This window comes from Ranitomeya imitator, chromosome 1 (genome assembly GCF_032444005.1).
Source record: "Ranitomeya imitator isolate aRanImi1 chromosome 1, aRanImi1.pri, whole genome shotgun sequence".
Classification (NCBI taxonomy): domain Eukaryota; kingdom Metazoa; phylum Chordata; class Amphibia; order Anura; family Dendrobatidae; genus Ranitomeya; species Ranitomeya imitator.
The window spans coordinates 171,588,454-171,608,676 of NC_091282.1; the positions used below are offsets into that span (position 1 = coordinate 171,588,454).

The following is a 20,223-nucleotide window of genomic DNA, read 5'->3' on the forward strand; positions in this document are numbered from 1 at the left end:
CCTGTGAAGCACCAGAAGGGTTAATAAACTTCTTGAATATGGTTTTGAGCACCTTGAGGGGTGTAGTTTTTAGAATGGTGTCACACTTGGGTATTTTCTATCATATAGACCCCTCACACAATGACTTCAAATGAGATGTGGTCCCTAAAATAAAATGGTGTTGTAGAAATGAGAAATTGCTGGTCAACTTTTAACCCTTATAACTCCCTAACAAAAAAAAATTTTGTTTCCAAAATTGTGCTGATGTAAAGTAGACATGTGGGAAATGTTATTTATTAAGTATTTTGTGTGACATATCTCTGTGATTTAATTGCATAAAAATTCAAAGTTGGAAAATTGCGAAATTTTCATAATTTTCGCCAAATTTCCTTTTTTTATTCACAAATAAACGCAGGTACTATCAAATAATTTTTACCATTGTCATGAAGTACAATATGTCACGAGAAAACAATGTCAGAATCACCAGGATCCATTGAAGCGTTCCAGAGTTATAACCTCATAAAGGGACAGTGGTCAGAATTGTAAAAATTGGCCCGGTCATTAACGTGCAAACCACCCTTGGGGGTAAAGAGGTTAAAGTAGTCTTAAAGGGAATCTGCCAAAAGGTTTTTACCACCTAAACTGAAAGCAGCATAACATAGGGAAAGAGGCCCTAATTCCAGCGTAGCGTCACTTACTGGGCTGCTTAGTGTAGTTTGGATAATCTTCTGCTGATAAAACAGTGATTTTATCACTAGAGGACTACTAAACCTGTATATCCCCAACCCAGTCACTGATTCGCGGCTTTCTGCCAATCAGTGGTGTGGGCGGGGTTATAGAGAGCTCAACAGTCAAGAGAACTGCTGGATCTGCAGCAGAGAAAACAAGGATTTAATCAAAATGACAACAAGCAGCCCAGTAAGTGATACATCACTGGAATCGGGGTCTCTGCTCATACATTATGCTGCTGTCGGATGAGGTAGCAAAAACCTGCTGACGGATTCTCTTTAAAAGCTATGTTCACATTTGCACTGATTTGTAGATGTTCTATTTTCCTTCAATAGTGTGTGTAGGTCTTTTACACACCCGAGCAATGTTCCAAAATATTACAAATCATCAGTGCTGGAGCTCTGTGGTACAACGATCTTCATAGTGTGGCTAAGGCCACGTTCACACGCTCAGTATTTGGTCAGTATTTTACATCAGTATTTGTAAGCAGGAGTTGAACAATCGGAGGGATCGTTTTTCACTCACTCCTGGTATTGACTTACAAATACTGAACGTGTGAACGCGGCCTTAGGGAAAGTATTGTATCAGGGGAGCAGAAAAATCAGGCTACAGAGAAGTAAGCTCATGGAGAAGAATAGGTGCAGGACAGAAGATGTGAGGATATAGGAGCTACTGAAGACAGTGACTACCTGGATGCACACAGCTCACATCCAGCCTTGATTACTGAGAGAGACAATCCAACAAGAAAAAAATGTAAAACTTGGATCGGGCTACAATCTAGTCTGTAATCCGCTTTCATTTTCAGACCTGCTGACATACAAACACTAACATGAAGATCATTTTTTTTCATGGTGTCCAATAGTCTTTAATTGTATGAAAACCTCATATTAAGAACTCTTTAGATTGTATGTCCCTTCCTAATGTTGGTAATCTGACTTGCCTGATTTTGGATTTTTTAAATGTTGGCCTGATGTAGAAATGAAAAAGTATTTTTAGAGTAGATCCCTATACAGTGACTGTGACGACGGGTGCTTTATTGTATTGAAATTAGTGCTAAAGTGAAAAGTAAAATAATGAATAATTGGTAAGCCTTTCTATTGTTCTGCTAATTCCTTGTCATGTTCTTTGTTTCAGAAATATCGTGATGCGCGAGCTGGCTCCTCAGTTCCAGATTCCCTGGTCAATACCACTGGAAGCAGAGGACATACCCATCGTCCCCACGACATCTGGGACCATGTGAGCAGAGACTGCGTGCCGCCCGGTCATCTGTGATAGCAGATTAGTATAAGCAGATGGAGGGGGATGGTTAGGAGTGTCCTCTGGCCATTGTCCTGTATACTTGGAGGACAATTGAGAAAAAGAAAACCCTTGATATATAAATGTAAATTTGCATATATTCGTTCCTCATCACATAAATATATTTGGCTTAAAAAAGTATTTTTTTAAAATTATTAATCTATTGTTTCAGAAATGTTATGGTGTCAGACTATACATTGACTTTAGGTGTATATTGTCAATTAAAGGGAATTTGTTACCAGGGTTTTGCCATGCAATAAGAGCAGCTTGATGTAGAGGCTGAGACCCTGATTCCAGTGATGTCTCACTTACTAGTCTGCTTGGTATGTATGCGTCTATGTTTATGTGTGTGTGTATATATATATATATATATATATATACACACACACACACACACACACACACACACACACACACACACACACACACACACACACACAGACACACTATATGGTGGCCCGATTCTAACGCATTGGGTATTCTAGAATATGTATGTAGTTTATTTATGAAGATTTCCACGTAGTATATAGCACAGCCCACGCAGTATATAGCACAGCCCACGCAGTATATAGCACAGTGACCTTGTAAAAAAAAAATTAAAATAAAAAATAGTTACCGTATATACTCACCTTCCGGCAGCCCCCGGGTCCAACCCAGGCCTTTAGTGATGCTCCTCGCGACGCTCCGTTCCCAGTGATGCTTTGCGGCAATAACACGTGATGATGTAGCGGTCTCGTGAGACCGCTACATCATCTCTGGTCATTGCTGCCATGCATTCTTGGGACCGGAGCATTGCGTGGAGCGTGAAAGGCTGCTGCGGATGCCAGAAGGTGAGAATATAATGATTTTTTTTTAATTACAGTATTTTCTGGTGTATAAGACGACTGGGCGTATAAGACGACCCCCAACTTTTCCATATAAAATATGGAATTTGGGATATACCTGCCGTATAAGACGGGGGTCATCTTATATGCCCAGTCATCTTATACGGCGTGTGCGGTGCATATGGTTCCCAGGGTCTGGAGGAGAGGAAACTCTCCTTCAGGCCCTGGGATCCATATTCATGTAAAAAATATGTCTGCCTCCGTTCCTAAGAATGCATTGAGTGTAGGACCTGCGATGATGTCGCGGTCAGGTGAGCGGTCGCGTGACCGCAACGTCATCGCAGGTCCTACGCACAATGCATTCTTGGGAACGGAGGCTGCTGCTTGCAACGCTGAGAGCCAGGGGCCGTCCGAGGGTGAGTATATCCATATTTTTTATTTTTATTCTTTATTTTTTACATGAATATGGATCCCAGGGCCTGAAGGAGAGTCTCCTCTCCTTCAGACCCTGGGAACCATCCAGGATCGCTCCCTGCAGCCGTATCCGGTGTATAAGACGACCCCCGACGATTTTTAGGGGTTAAAAAGTCATCTTATACGCCGGAACATACGGTATTATTTTTAACATTATATATTTTTACTTCAATAGTAAAAAGTTGGTCGCACAGGGTTAATGGACTGCGTTACACCGCGTTATGGCGCGGTGTAACGCAGTCCGTTTAACTGACTGCTAAAACCCTATGTGGGCGCTGACTGGAGGGGAGTAGGGAGGGGCCAATTTGTGGCCAGACTGTGCCTGTCGCTGATTGGTCGCGACCTGCTGGCCGCGACCAATCAGCGACGCGGGATTTCCGCAGCAGACGGACATGGACCTTAGACAATTATATAGTAGGATATAATATTATATTTTTTTTATATAATCCCTGTTTTCTCTGCTCTGGATCAGTTCTCTGAATACTGAGCTCCGTATAATCCTGTCCACTGCACTGATTGGCTGCTTTCTGCCAATTTATGGTGTACCCAAAAAGCTGACAATCCATGGTGGGGGTGGGATTACACAGCAAGAGGACAACGTTGCAGTTTTCTAGTGATAATTTCCAGTGATTTTTATTGAAACATCACAGAGCCTAGTAAGTGATACATCACGTGAATCGGGCTCTCAGCCCCTACATCATGCAGCTCACAGATTATATAGCAAAAGCCTTTTTTTAAGACTCATGCACACTGCACTCCTAATGCTGTCAGATGCCATTTTTATTATGTTATCTTCCATAAGGAAAAAATAGGAAATTGTGGAGAAAGTATCATGTGATGGAGCATGGCGCATTTCATGCTTTGTTTAGACTTATGCAGAGTAACAAAATGTCTTCATCTACTGATATATGAAAACCTTGGTTGGGAAATGTTCCCGATGTGCTAGAGGTTTCGTAGTTGATACTAAGCACCGGCCGTGCACATGTCAGATGTTAACCCTGTTTTTCCTGTACCTTTTTTTTTTGTTGTTCTGCATCATTGAAGCCTGACTGCTGAGAAACCGTCATACATACCAGGAATTAACCCTCCTGTATGGGCATGCAGGTTAAAGGAAGCTCGATAAAGTGATACCCTGATATTGGGCGATCTGATGTCTTATTGCAGAGAAATCCCCATGTCTTAATATGTAAATGAGCTGTTAAGAGACTATACATTCAGAAATTATTTGAAGTATAAGGGGGAATCACCAGTGTGAGACATGTAACTAATGCAGAACAGTAGGACTGAACATTGTCTTCTTACAAACACATTTGCTGCAGTTCTCACAGCTCTGCTGCATTTCAGCAATACTTCAGCACTGGCTGTGTGTGAGCTGCATACTGAAACGGAGAGGAACCTGCAGATGTGTGCGGTCTCACATATCACACTGGTAGCGCCTCCTTTCATTTACAATAATCTCTGGAGGCGGATTCTCAGGGAGATCAGTGTCCGCCCCATAGGTCTTAACAGCTCATCTACATTTAATAAAAATATATATTTCTCTGGAATAAAACATCAGATCACAGGTATCTTGGTATAATTTTGTTCTCCTTTATTTGACCTGCATGCCCATATGTAGTGCCTTGAAAAAGTATTCATACCCCATGAACTCTTCCAAATTAAAATAAATGCAAGTTTGTGCGTGTAACACGAGAAAATGTGGATTTTGTGATATAATAACACAAAGCAACAAGTATTTGTGGCTTGTAAAGGAAATACATGGTTTTCTAAATATTTTAAATATTTTGAACATTTTGACTTGCATTTGTGTTCAGCCCTCCTGAGTCAATACTTTGTAAGACCACCTTTTCACTGCCATTACTGCTGCAAGTCATTTATGGTATTTCTCTACCAGCTTTGCACATCTAGAGGCTGAAATTTTTACCCATCCTTCTTTGCAAACTAGCTCCGTAAGATTGGATGGGGAGCATCTGTGAACAGAAATGTTCAAGTCTGGCCACAAATTCTCAATTGGATTTAGGTCTGGATCGAGTCATTCATACACATGAAGATGCTTTGATCTAATAGATTCCAGTGTAGGTCTCGCAATACTTGAGTCATCCTTCTGGAAGATGAACCTCCTCTCTAGTCTGTTTTTTTTTTTTTTTTTTTTTTTGCAGCCTCTAACATTTTGTCCTCCAGTTTACCTTGTGTTTCACTCTTTTAATCTTCCCATCAGTTATGACCAGCTTCCCTGTTCCTGCTGAAGAAAAGCGTCCCCACGGCATTATGCTGCCACCACCATGTTTGGCTGTGGGTATGGTGTTTTCAGGGTGTTGTGCAGACTTTTTCGCCACACTTAGTATTTTGCACAGGGCTACAAAAATTCTACTTTGGTCTCGTCTGACCAGAGCACTTTCTTCGACATGCTACCTGTGTGCCCTAAATGGTTTTTTGGAAACTGCAAACAGACAACTCATGGCTTTCTTTCAAAAATTGCTTTCTTCTTGTCACTCTCCCATAAAGGCCATATTTGTGGAGTATGCGACTAAGGGCGCAGTCAGGCAGCTGTATTGCTCGCAATCCTCGGGCTGACTGTCGGCTCACCTAACCTAAGCGTGACAGCTGCATAGAAATACCTCACGTGAGCAATACATCCGTTTTACTCCACCATAATACTTGTCCTGTGGACAGATTCTCCCACCTGACCTGTGGATCTCTGCAGCTCCTCAGTGACCATGGGCCTCTTGGCGACTTCTGGATTAGTGCTCTCCTTACTTGGGATGTCAGGTTAGGTGGACAGTCATGTGTTGGTAGGTTTGCAGTTGTACCATACTCCTTCCATTTTTAGTTGATAGATCAAACCTTGTTCCATGAGATGTTCAGAGCTTGGGCTACTTTTTTTTTTAATAACATAACCTTGCTTTACTCCTGTCCACAACATTTTCCTGTGTTCCTTGGTTCTCGTGATGCCGTTTGATCCCCATGTTCTAAAAACAAACCTCTGAGGCCTTCACAGAACAGCTGTAGTTATACTGAGAAAAAATTACAGCCAGGTGGACTCAATTTACTAATTGTGACTTCTGGCGGCAATTGGTCACTCCGAATTTATATTGGGGTATCCGACTACAGGGTCCTGAATATTAATGCACCTCACAATTTTCAGATGTAATTTTTTGTAATGATTACAAAAATCATGAATCATTTCCTTTACACTTTACAAATACTTGCTACTTTGTGTTGGTAGATCACATAAAATCCAAATCAAAAACATTTACCGTATATACTTGAGTATAAGCCGAGATTTTGAGCCCAAAAAATGGGCTGAAAGTGCACTTCTCGGCTTATACTCGAGTCATGGTCGGCGGGGGGGGGGGGGGGGGGGGAGTGGTCCGGTGGGTGAGGAGGAGCGACGACGGTGGTCACATACTCGCCTGCTCCTGGGGCTCCCGACGCGGTCCCTGCATGTCCCATGGTCTCCGGCGCCGGCAGCTTCTTCCCCTGTTCAGCGGTTACGTGGTACCACTCATTAAAGTAATGAATATGGACTCCACTCCCATAGGGGTGGAGCCGCATATTCATAACTGTAATAAGCAGTACCAGTGAACGCGGAACAGGGGAAGAAACTGCCGGCGCCGGAGACAGGCGAGTATTTCATATTCACCTTTCCTCGTTCCACCGCCACCCCGTCTTCCGCGTCCTCTGCAGTGACTATTCATGTCAGAGGGTGCAATGACGTATTAGTGTGCGCGCCGCCCTCTGCCTGAACAGTCAGTGCGGAGATACGGGATGCTGAGGAGCAGCGGGCAGTGACGACAGGTGACTATGTAATTTTTTTTTATTGCAGCATTATATGGGGCACATTGTTATATGGAGCATCTATGGGGCCATAATGAACTGTATGGAGCATTATATGGGGCACATTGTTATATGGAGCATCTATGGGGCCATAATGAACTGTATGGAGCATTATATGAGGCACATTGTTATATGGAGCATCTTATGGGGCGATAATGAACTGTATGGAGCCTTATATGTGGCACATTGTTATATGGAGCATCTTATGGGGCGATAATGAACTGTATGGAGCATTATATGTGGCACATTGTTATATGGAGCATCTTAGGCCTCTTTCACACTTCAGTTATTTGGCGTCAGTCTAAAACCGCCATTTTCCTCAAATAACGGATCCGTCATTTTTTTTGACGGATCCGTTATTTTCCCATAGACTTGCATTAGTGACGGATTGTGACGGATGGTCGTCCGTTCCATCCGCCATGCGACGGATCCGTCGAAATTTGGCGGACGTTTTCTGAAAATAGACGGACATTGGAACGTTTTTTGTCAACGCTGAAATGGCGGATCGCGACGCATCCGTCGCGTCCGCCATTCCATAGAATGGGCGCCTATGGGCGACGGATCCGCCGCAACCGTTTTTTCGGCGGATCCGTCGCCCCAATCCGTTTTTTCAATTGCGCATGCTCCAAAAAGTAGATACTTCTCCCAGACAACCCCCAAGTAACGGATCCGTAAAAAAAACGGATCCGTTAGAACCGTTTTCGCAACAATTGTGACGGATCCGTCAATCCGTCACTATGTCGGCAGTGACTGACGCCAAAAGACTGAAGTGTGAAAGAGGCCTTATGGGGCGATAATGAACTGTATGGAGCCTTATATGTGGCATATTGTTATATGGAGCATCTGTGGGGCCATAATGAACTGTATGGGGCATTATACGTGGCATATTGTTATATGGAGCATCTTATGGGGCTATGATGAACTGTATGGAGCCTTATATGTGGCACATTGTTATATGGAGCATCTTATGGGGCCATAATCCGCATTTGTGCAGCATTATATGGGCCAAATATCCGTATGGGGCATCTTATGTGGCCATAGTCAGCATTTGTGCAGCATTATATGGGGCATATTTTAATATGGAGCATCTTATGGGGCCCATCATAAATTTTATGCAGCATTATATAGGGCGTGTTTTGTATGCAGCATCTTATGGGGCCCATCATGAACCTTATAGAGCATTATATGGGGTTCCTGATTCAATATGGATATTCAAAAATACTTAACCTACTGATGTCTCAATTAATTTTACTTTTATTGGTATCTATTTTTACTTTTGACATTTACCGGTAGCTGCTGCATTTTCCACCCTAGTCTTATACTCGAGTCAATAAGTTTTTCCAGTTTTTTTGTTGCAAAATTAGGGGGGTCAGCTTATACTCGAGTATATACGGTAAGTTTATGGGTGTAAAATGAAAAATGTGAAAATAAAAAGCTCACGAGGAATGAATACTTTTTCAAGCCACTGTAGACGGCTTTGGAGGCAAGATCCAACTCACAGAATCCCTTTAAAACTGAAAGAAAAATGCTTAAAATAATTGAGATAACATTTTGTTTTTAAGGATGGAGCTCCGTTGTGTTATTGCTGTAATACGACATGGGGATCGGACACCAAAACAAAAGATGAAAATGGAAGTTAGACATCAAAGGTAAGCAGTTTATGGTGATTTCCTTGGGCAAATCAGAGTTAAAAGTTGTTAGTTTCTGCATAAATCACCAGGTTTTGCCATGAACCATGAAGATAGTTTGGTCACTCGTTTGTACTCAGTAACAGAACTACAGTGGTTGGTCTTGTGTCGGTATAAAATGCGCGTCCTTACATTTTAAGCTATGCGCACACGTTGCGGATTGTAAGCATTTTTGCCCTGGTTTTTCGCTGTGAAAATGCATACACAACACAACCCATTGAATTCAATGGGATTCTGCAATGCCGTGTAATTTCCCACGGCAGAATCGATACGCAGCATGCTCATTCGTTGTGCGGAATCGCGGGGATTCCGCACACATAGGAATGCATTGATCTGCTTATTTCCCGCATGGGGCTATGCCCACCACTCTCCTCCAGGCCCTAAAAAGAGAATTAAAATAAAAAAGTTATTTACTCACCTTCCGGCGGCCCCCGGATCCAGCCCAGACCTTAGTGAAGCTCCCGTTCCCAGTGATGCCTTGCAACAATGACCTGTGATGACGTAGTGGTCTCACGTGATGCTATATCATCTGGGGTCATTGTCGCGAGGATCGGGAAGGCTGCAGGGGCCGCTGGAGGGTGAGAATATCACGATTTTTTATTATTTTTAACATCCTATCTTTTTACTATTGATGCTGCATAGGCACTATGTTTAAGTGTGACCAACCTGTCACTCAGTTTTCCAAGCGATGCTACAGATCGTTTGGAAAACGCTAGCATTCTTCAAGCTAATTACGCTTACAAAACGCGAGTGTTTAGTGCGAATATGCATGCCAGTTCCGCATGTGTTTCACCCACAGCAGGGAGTTGCGGAATTGCCTCGGAAATGTTTGCGGCAATTCAGCAGCGTGTGCACATAGCCTAATAGCAATTGCACATCAGCTCTTGGATTTCCTGTTGAAGAATAAGGACTTTTCATTCTTCATTCTGTCATGGATGTTAAGAACAAAGTCCTGCAAAACTGAGACTTAAAAAACCCCGTTCGCTTATATAGCACAAGTAATTCCACTGTGCCTTAGTGACATTATCATCTCTGTCCCCATTGGGGCTCGCAATCTAAATTCCCTATCAGTATGTCTTTGTAGTGTGGGAGGAAAACGCAGTAACCGGAGGAAACGCTCACAAACACGGGGAGAACATGCAAACTCCTTGAAGATGTTGTGTTGCGTGGGATTTAAACCCAGGGCTGCAGGTCTGCAGTGCTAACCACTGAGCCACCACGCTGGCTAATATGTAATGGCAAACAAAAGTAAAATGGGAACAAAATAAAGAATGTTTTGAGAGGTGGTACAAGGCACAATGCTTGATCCCTTCATCCCAGGTCCATTTTTCTTTTTTTTTTTTTCGTTTACATTTTTCGCCCCCACCCCCCCCCCCCCCCTTTCTCCCAAGAGCAATAACTTTTTTTTTTTTTTCTGTCAATACTGCTGTGTGAGGGCTTGTTTTTTACAGGATGACTTATACTTTTGAATGGCACCATTGATTTTACCATATAGTGTGCTGCAAAACAGGAACGAAATTCCAAGTGCAGTGAAATTGCAGGATAAGTGCAATTTCACAATGTTTTTGTTCTGTTTATTTACCATGATCATTATATGGTAAATCTGACCTGGTAATATGATTCCCCAGGTCAGTACAAGTACCCAGATAAACTACACATTTTTTTAAGTGATAAAAAAAAATCCGAAATTTCTACGCAAAAAAAAAGTTTTTGTCTTATGTCGCCAATTTACGAGACCCGTAACGTTTTCATTTTTCAGGATCTGGGGTTGGTTGAGGGCTTATTTTTTGTGCCCTGAACTATTTTATTGATACCATTTTGGAGTATGTACGTAGTTTTGATCTCAATGTTGCAGTGACCAAAAAACGTATTTCTGGTGTTTGTGGTTTTTTTTTTTCTCTCATTACACGGTTTACACCTCTAATTAACTTATTTTATATTTTGATTGGACATTTCTGAACTCAACGATACCAAATTTTTTGTGTTTAATAGTCCCCTTAGGAGACTTGAAGCTGCGATTGTCCGACCACTTGTGCTTCAACACTGCTGTGTATAGCAGAAATTACTATGAGCTATGAACGCCGGCAACTTGCCGACATTCACAGGAGTATGACTGCCACGGGGATCTTCAGCAGACCACCGGCTGTCATGACAACCCATCGGCGCCCCACAATCACGTCACGGGCGCGCTGATGGGAACGTGGAATTTTACAGGTCAACAGCCCCTACCCCTCTTCCGTAGAGGGCTGTAGTTTATAATCTGACCTTTCTTTAAACCTATTGCATGGATTGCATTTGAAATTCAGGAATTGCCTAATCTATGCAGGGGATGGATCGGGGAGGTGCGGCACTGTGGGAAAAGTGGCTGATTAGTGGAGAAAAGCATTTTTGTGTAATAACAGATTACATAATTTCATATCTTTACTATCAACAGTATAAGCAAAGAAAAAGATGTACGGTATTTAAATAAATAAATCTCAGATAACCCCTTTACAAAATACATACAGGCATGTATAGGAGTAAGAAGCCTACTTTGTCTTATCAAAACGTTAATCTTTTGTTTTTATATTTAAGGTTTTTTGATCTTTTTGAGAAATGCTATGGTTACAAGACCGGAAAATTAAAGCTAAAGAAACCAAAGCAGTTACAGGCAAGTGTTTCCTTTTAATTAACTGCCCATAGGTTGTGTATTTTTCTATAAAGCTCAGTTCACCCTGCTATGTTTATATAGACTTATTAAAGTGGACCTTTCACTTGCTCAATAAAAATTGAATCAAATATCAAAAATCCCTGAACTCTTCTCATTCAGCCGCTCTTTCTTTATGTTCTGCTTTGCTTAAGTACATAGATATTTCCATTTGTTTCTTCTGGAGCGCAGTATATGAAATCTCTTCTTTGAAGTCCAACTGCTTGGTCAGCTGCTGAGCTGTGATTGGCCGCATCTGGGAGGATGCCACATAAGTGGCCTGAAAAGCTGAGATTTCACATGCTGCCCTCAGAAGAAAAAATAGGAATATTTCTGCATTGGAATTATGCAGCAGAATCAAGGAAGCTGAGTGATTTTTTTATTTTTTTTAATTTTTATTTTTTTAACAAGGTATTTAACGCATTATTTATTTATTTTTTTAGGAAGTTTCAGGTCCTCTTAAGTTCATTTTGTGACTGATATAAAGGATGATGTCATCTGTTGGGAGTGTTTCCTTTCTAAATAAGCAGAACCCATGTCGCCATTACAAACTAAACCAAAAGTATATACATATACAGTATATTTCCTACAAACCCCTGTTAACATGTTTTTTTTTATATATTTACCAGGAGGTACTGGACATTGCAAGACAACTTCTTGTTGAACTTGGCCAAAACAACGATTCTGAAATTGAGGAAAGTAAAGCAAAGCTCGAGCAGCTTAAGACTGTGTTAGAAATGTAAGTAATGGTCTAGCCTTAAAGGGAACCTGTCACCCCGTTTTTTGAGATTGAGCTATAAATACTGTTAAATAGGGCCTGCGCTGTGTGTTCCTATAGTGTATGTAGTGTACCCCGATTCCCCACCTATGCTGAGATATAACTTACCAAAGTCGCCGTTTTCGCCTGTCAATCAGGCTGGTCAGGTCGGGAGGGCGTGGTGACATCGCTGGTTCTTCCTCAGCTTTACGTTGGTGGCGTAGTGGTGAACAAGCAGCGCGCGATCTGCACTGTAATCCCTTGCATCGGTGGGGGCGGCCATCTTCCTGGGGCCGCGCGTGCGCAGATCGAGTGCTCTGCTGCACGGGGCTTCAGGAAAATGGCCGCGGGATGCCGCGCGTGCGCATTAGAGATCGCGGCGGCCATTTTCCCAAAGCCGAGTTTGCATCTCGGCTTTGGGAAAATGGCCGCCGCGATCTCTAATGCGCACGCGCGGCATCCCGCGGCCATTTTCCTGAAGCCCCGTGCAGCAGAGCACTCGATCTGCGCACGCGCGGCCCCAGGAAGATGGCCGCCCCCACCGAAGCAAGGGGATTACAGCGCAGATCGCGCGCTGCTTGTTCACCACTACGCCACCAACGTAAAGCTGAGGAAGAACCACCGATGTCACCACGCCCTCCCGACCTGACCAGCCTGATTGACAGGCGAAAACGGCGACTTTGGTAAGTTATATCTCAGCATAGGTGGGGAATCGTGGTACACTACATACACTATAGGAACACACAGCGCAGGCCCTATTTAACAGTATTTATAGCTCAATCTCAAAAAACGGGGTGACAGGTTCCCTTTAAGTGATAAAAGTAGATGTGTGACCTGGATTTCCGCAGTACTGCATCTCGTCAGTTATGTGGATCTCATGACATCCGAAGGGGTCCCCGATGCGGGTCATTGTATTTCCATATTATTAAAGAAAAGTGAAAGTCCAGTAAGAGTTGTTCATTGACCAACCTCTGTAAAAGGCCACGAGAGACGATGGCCAAAGGCAGGTAGTTCTGCCACATTCTAGTCGATCCTAGTGGCTAATCTACATGGGACCGGATCAGATCACAATGTGCCAGTTGCAAAAAATCCAAATCTGCCAGATCTTTGGTGACAGATCAAAAATAGCAAGCAATATTTCCAGTATAGCTTTCAATGCAAGTTTCAAGTGACGGTCTCTGAGGCTTCTTTCACATTTGCGTTGTTGGGCGCAGCGTCGTCGACGCAACCCACAACGCATATACACAACGCTGCGTTTTTTGACGCATGGGTTGACATAAACTAGTATTGTTCATGAATTTTGGCGCAGGGAAAACGCTACAAGTAGCGTCGTCCGCGCCCTGTCTAGTGCGTCAAATTGACGCATGCGTCGTAAAACGCAATACAGGGCGTACCGGCGCATGTCCATGCGCCCCCCCATGTTAAAGATAGGGGCGCATGATGCATGCGTCGGTATGCGTCAACGACGCTGCGCCCAACAACGCAAATGTGAACGTAGCCTTACAGGGTTGTCAATTTGGTCCAATCTCTTTTTTTTTTTTTTTTTTTACATCCAGAATTCAGACACCTAATTTTTTTTTTTTTTTTTTTTTAGTTATAAAGTTTGGAAACCATAATAAATCATTAAACGGGTGGTCTGAAGGCAAATTTATTTTGCTACAAACTCCCTGTCTAGTTTGTCCCAAAATCTACACTATTTTCTAATATACTTGCTGGAAAAATGTCCTACCGTTTCCTAACTACACGAACAGCTAGGGTGTGTTTTTTTTTTTTTTTTTTTTTTTTTTTTTTTTTTCTTCCCATTTCTGGTCTGATGACAATTTCAGTATCACCAGTGCATGCTGGGATACTCTGTGTCATCAGGGGACATAGGCTGAAGTCACTGTCACAGCCCCTGCCCATTACTGAAATGAAGTGTCATCAGTGGAGCTTGGTTCAGGGGCTACGCTGTCCCTGCTCTGTCGCCACTCTGTCCCCCTGTGCACGGTGCTGTCCCCCTGTGCACGGTGCTGCCCCCCTGTGCACGGTGCTGCATGCATGCATGGGTGGGAAGGAAGGACACCAGGCACGGTTATTACAGCATCCTATCTGGCGGTAAGCTCTTTGGATTACAATAGGGTTTTCTTTATCGCCTCTCATTGGGGGACACAGGAACCATGGGTGTATGCTGCGTACTGGCTATCAGCACTTTCTGAGGGTATGCCTTTGATTGTAGTATATTGCTATAATCACCATCTATATTCCGTATATTGCTGCATTTGCACTTTAATTTTACCATACCTGTCTGTCTTGACCTTTTATTGTTAAATCGCATTTGTATATCTATATATGGAGATTGGATGGAGGCTCCTCATAGAACTTGGCGGACTAAACTTTATTTTATTATATTTATACAGGCATATTTATGCTATATCTGCCGGTTCTTTACTTTATTATTATTATTGTTAGATGCTATTTCGGTATCCAGTAAAATAGATATATTTACATACATTCAGCAAGAGCGTTTTTTACTGCCAGGTCTTACACATATTTGTATTTTATTACGCTGTGTCTGTATCATTTGTCCTTCCCTATAGAGGTTTTTTTAGCCCTGTTTATTGTTTAGGTCTTTTTTAATATTATTCTAATAAAATATATTTTCTCCTTCGCCTCATTGGGGGACACAGACCATGGGTGTAGCTGCTGCCACCAGGAGGCTGACACTAAGTGGTACAGAGAAAGTGATCTCCTCCTCTGCAGTATACGCCCTCCTGCTGGCTCCCAGCTAACCAGTTCTTGCTTAGTGTCCGTAGGAGGCACACGGACGGGTCTGCTATTCAGACCCATAGAACTCTTTTTACCTTTTTTTTTACCTTTTACAACGGACGAATGGGGCGACGGATTCTTTCATGTTCCGATCTCCCCGAACCAACAACAGGCGAGCACGGGAGTTTTACCTCTCCGTATCCTCTCCTGCGACGTGGGAAGCCACTGCCTGAGCTGATTTTAGGGGCGACGGGCCCCTTCAAGGGCACCGATCTCCCCCCTCCCTTATCAGACGAGCACTGGAGTGTCACCTCCAGTGTCCTCTTCTGCAGCCAGGCCTATTGCCGGACATGCAGCCCTGCCCACCAGGTTTTACCCTCGGCTGTACAGAGGCACCTTCCAGCGTGGCGTCCGAGCAGCCCCCACTGCACCACCACTATTAAGAGCGGATGGTACAAGGAGGCGGACGGTTCCTCTCCACCTCCAAAGGGACGATGGATTGAGGACTTTTCTTATCCCTGCACTGTCCAAACAACAGCACAGGATCCTTTCTCTACCTTTCTGACCTGCTGAACAAAGCTGCATACTGGGGTAAGTGTCGGGACTCGAGCGGTTGGAGGGCTCTGCGCATCCGGCGGCTTTTTCTCTTCGGTGCCGGCTGGCTTTAAAAATTTAGCCCCCGGCTTCGGGTTTGTGTAGGCCGCAACCCGGAACACTGCCCATGCTAGGCCACACTTCAGGCTCCGCTCCCCCATTCAGGCGCCTCTCATTCAGGACGAGAACTCTATTCTCGGCGGCCATCTTCATCCTCCTGCCATCTCCGGACACGAGCTCATCCGGAAGTGGCTGCTGCATCGCATCGGTGGTATTCAGCGCTGAAGACAGCGCTATTCCAGACGGGGGACTCAGAATCTCAGTAAGGAGAATCCTCCATCCGCACCCCTCCCCCGCACGCACCCAGCTTTCCCTGGCTTTGTTAAAACACATGACCAGCATTCCCTGGTCTTAAAGGTTCCCTAGTTTAAAAGGGGCACATTACCAGCATTCTCTGCTCTGCCAGAAGCCGGTCACCTTTCCCAGAGTACTTAACAAATGAGCTCAGGAGCCTCCGCTGCCGCCGATCCCGGCTCTTCCCAGAGTACCTAGTTCCCCTCAAGGGGCTTCACCTCTGGCGTAATCCTTGAAAGATGCCCCGGTCTTAAAGGCACATGACCAGCATGCCCTGGTCTTAAAGGCGCATGACCATTATTTACTGGTCTTAAGAGCACATCATCAATCCGTAGCTGGTCACCCTAACTGAGCTCTGGAGCCTTCCGCCGCTGATCCCAGTTTATCTCAGAGTACCTAGTCCCCCTCAGTTGACTTTTTCACTAACCGCAATCCATGGTTTCTCTGACCAAGAGATTGAATCCCTCTGTGAACCCTCTGTGGCTCGGAGTGCTTGGTTGTTTGTTATTTTAATATTTTTTACGGGTGACACTGGCTTCGGGGATCGAAGTGACAAGTGATGTTGAGTATGTACTGTTATATGTACTGTATGTCTATTTGTATGTATTGTATGTAATGTATGAATGTATTGTATGTAGTATGTTGTATGTAATGTATTGGATATAGTATGTATGTAGTATGTTGTATGTATTGTATGTTTGTATGTAGTATGTAGTATGTTGTATGTAATGTTGCATGTATGTAATATGGTGTATGTTGTATGTATGTAGTATGCTATGTATGTATGTAGTATGTATGTATGTATGTATGTAGTATGTATGTATGTATCTAGTATGTTTGTGTTTTTTTTTCTTGTTTTTTTTTTTTTTTTTACATTCAACACATTAGCCGGATGATGGGACTACTTCTGTCCCATCATTGGCTAATGTGTCAATCACTGTCACTGTAGCAGGCATGGCCCCGAGAGGCCCGCACAGACCCCCGACTGTCCCGCACAGACCCCGCACACACGCACGCAAAGTCTCCGCCCGCACACACGCACAGTCTCCGCCCACACTCTGCAGACACTTTTCCCCCCTCCCGAACTGGATGTGCCCACACTACACAGGCACTTCATTGGGTGGTTCATTCCGATCACATTCAAAGATCGGAATCGGGATTCGGAATTCTGATCATAGTGAAAATCTGTAGAATTCCGATTTCACATGATCGGATCGAGCAACCCTAGTCGGCGCTAATCTCCTGCCACGCCAGGTATAGTGACACCATTCTGCTGCCGGCTTGCTAACATTCATAAGCCGACAACAGAGCAGATGCTGTCCACAGGGTAGATGACAGGTGGGCAGTGTGTCTGGTGTGTCTCAGGGGGGTGAGCCACCCGCCATCATTTGGGGCTCATTACCATCTGAGTAGTGTTGTGCATTGGGCCTGGTAAGTTTTGCCCTTAATTTATGATACAGTCCCTTTACTCTGCGGATCTCCAGCTGGGCTTGATCTATGTTGATTTACCCTGACTTTTTTTTTTTTGCCTTACTTTTGGCTTTAAACCTTGCTATAGAGCTCCCGCTGCTTCTGTGGATCCCCGCATTGTTATACAATATTTGGGCTTTATTTATTGTGCCTTATTTTTGGCTCTACTTACCTAGCACATGGACAAGCATTCAAATGTAAATCAGATAGATGTTCTACCTCTGAACTCCCATGTGCACCTCACTACTGTATGTACTTCCGTGTCCTTGTCCTGATTGACAATTTTATTATATGTGTTTTTCTTTGATTTTTTTAAAAATACATTTTGTACTTTCTTACTTATTTATTGGTTACTCCAGTTTTTCTCCTATTTATATAGTTACATTACGGAGTCAATAAAATATTGTGAATGTGGGTTGATACTACTTAGTATCCCCACTTTTGGCATATTAAAGGGAACCTGTCACCCCGAAAATCGCAGGTGAGGTAAGCCCACCGGCATCAGGGGCTTATCTACAGCATTCTGTAATGCTGTAGATAAGCCCCCCATGTTACCTGAAAGAGGAGAAAAAGACGTTATATTATACTCACCTAGGGGCGGTCCCGCTGCTGGTCCGGTCAGATGGGCGTCGCTGGTCCGCTGCGGCGCCTCCCATCTTCATTACAAGACGTCCTCTTCTGATCTTCAGCTCCGGCGCAGGCGTACTTTGCTCTGCCCTGTTGAGGGCAGACAAAGTACTGCAGTGCGCAGGCGCCGGGCCTCTCTGACCTTTCCGGCGCCTGCGCACTGCAGTACTATCCTCTGCCCTCAAGAGGGCAGAGCAAAGTACGCCTGCGCCGGAGCCGTGGCTGAAGATCAGAAGAGGACGTCTTGTAATGAAGATGGGAGGCGCCGCAGCGGACCAGAGACGCCCATCTGACCTGACCAGCAGCGGGACCGCCCCTGGGTGTGTATAATCTAACGTCTTTTTCTCCTCTTTCAGGTAACATCGGGGGCTTATCTACAGCATTACAGAATGCTGTAGATAAGCCCCTGATGCCGGTGGGCTTACCTCACCCGCGATTTTCGGGGTGACAGGTTCCCTTTAAATATGCAATGGGGTTTTTTTCTTCTGTGTCTATTCCACATCTTTCTCCTTCGCCTCATTGGGGGACACAGACCATGGGTGTAGCTGCTGCCACTAGGAGGCTGACACTAAGAGATACAAGAAAAGTTAGCTCCTCCCCTGCAGTATACACCCTCCTGCTGGCTCTCAGCTAACCAGTTCTTGCTTAGTGTCCGTAGGAGGCACACGGACAGGTCTGCTATTCAGACCCAGAACTCTTTATCTTGCTCTAGAAACAGATACCTCTTCAAACAGGTTTCCAGAGGGTAAGCTCTGAGCATCTTTCTCATCTGGGGGAGATCCTTTCTCCTGGTTCAATGGTTGCTAGTGACTACGGAGAGTCACCACACTACTCAAGCCCTCTGGTTATTTCGGGAATCCAGTTTTCCGACCTGTTTTCTTCTTGGTGGTTGGAGTGAAGGCCCCAAGCTCACTACCACATGCTGCCAGGACACTGTGTGCAGACGGCTGCAGGCAGCACATGTGACCACACAGCGGGTGTGAGGAGGCGGCACACTGACACTGCGCGGCATGCACGGTGCCCGCCAGGCTGCAGCGTGTGAGGATGAGTGGGGGGCTGAGCACAGCTTCCACTTCCGGGGGAGGACACAGCAGCAGGAGCCATAGTACTGGCAGTGGCAGCAGCAGCGGATCGCATGGGTGAAGGGAAGGAGCCCGCGTCCTGTCTGTGTAGTCGAGGCTGCACTGCAGCTGCTCCGGTAAGGCTCCTGTTCACACGTGGGGCGGGGGGTGTACGGGTGCCATCACAGTGTGGTAATAGAGGACTTATGTGCGGGCTCCCCTCCCCCGGGCGCCGATGTCATATGCGGCCACATTCCGTGCAGGTCCCGCTGCAGCAGATGTCGGCGCCTGCAATGGTGGCAGCAGGACGTGCAGAGCTCCTTGTACGCCCCCTGCTCCCGCCGCGCTGCTATCTTGTCCTTTGTGGTCCCCTTCAATGCTGGGGCACACTTCTCACCCCTCGTAGGTTCATGCCGGGGAGTCCCTTCTTTTTGGAATAATAGAATGCAGTGTCCTCTCAGCATGTGTGGGGCGTGCTGGGAGTAGTAGTGCATTAGACATGATTGAAGACCACTGAAATGCTGAGTTATGGTTACACGAGTATTTGGGGGTCAGATGTGATTCATTGCTTTGCAGGAAAAGTACATGTTTGTTGCGCAGGTAAATGGTGTGTGGCAGTGTCCTTGTTCCTGCTGACATCTCACAGATGTTTATTCTCCGTCGCCCTCTTATGACTGGACGTAAATCTGTCCTTCTGATTTATATTCCCTGGATCCAATCTGACCTCGGCCAGTCTCCCACAGTAAGGCTGTCATTGAGACATTTTCCATTGGTTTCACTCATCCTTCACCTATGGTCATCCCATCAGATCTGGTATCAGAACTCTGCGTCGTGTCAAAGGGCTCTCCTCCACCAATCAGTGCTCCGCTGAGGCTCCGTCACGTATGTTTTCTCATCCAAGAAAATTGGGTCAATTATGCAAATCACAACCTGATCAGAGTGTGATCATAGTGTGCTCCGATTCTCTCAAAATGAGTTAATTATATTAGTCCGGCCCTCTAAAACCATCCATAATTCTCATGCGGCCCCATGGCAAAATTAATTGCCCACCCCTGGTCTTTAGGAAACAGGAAGGCCCCATTGATCCTGGGAGACCTGCACT

General features: G+C 44.7%; 1 protein-coding gene across 7 annotated transcripts in view; it reads left to right on the plus strand.

Moving 5' to 3' along the window:
- Window positions 1-20,223, plus strand: part of LOC138665154 (inositol hexakisphosphate and diphosphoinositol-pentakisphosphate kinase 2) — a 210,248-nt gene that overhangs the window by 100,596 nt on the left and 89,429 nt on the right. For all 7 annotated transcript variants that reach the window (XM_069752444.1, XM_069752428.1, XM_069752437.1 and 4 more), the window contains 4 exons: window positions 1,843-1,944; window positions 8,702-8,788; window positions 11,402-11,477; window positions 12,143-12,252. In XM_069752444.1, the coding sequence (XP_069608545.1) occupies window positions 1,843-1,944; window positions 8,702-8,788; window positions 11,402-11,477; window positions 12,143-12,252 (375 nt within the window). The remainder of the gene's footprint in view (window positions 1-1,842; window positions 1,945-8,701; window positions 8,789-11,401; window positions 11,478-12,142; window positions 12,253-20,223) is intronic.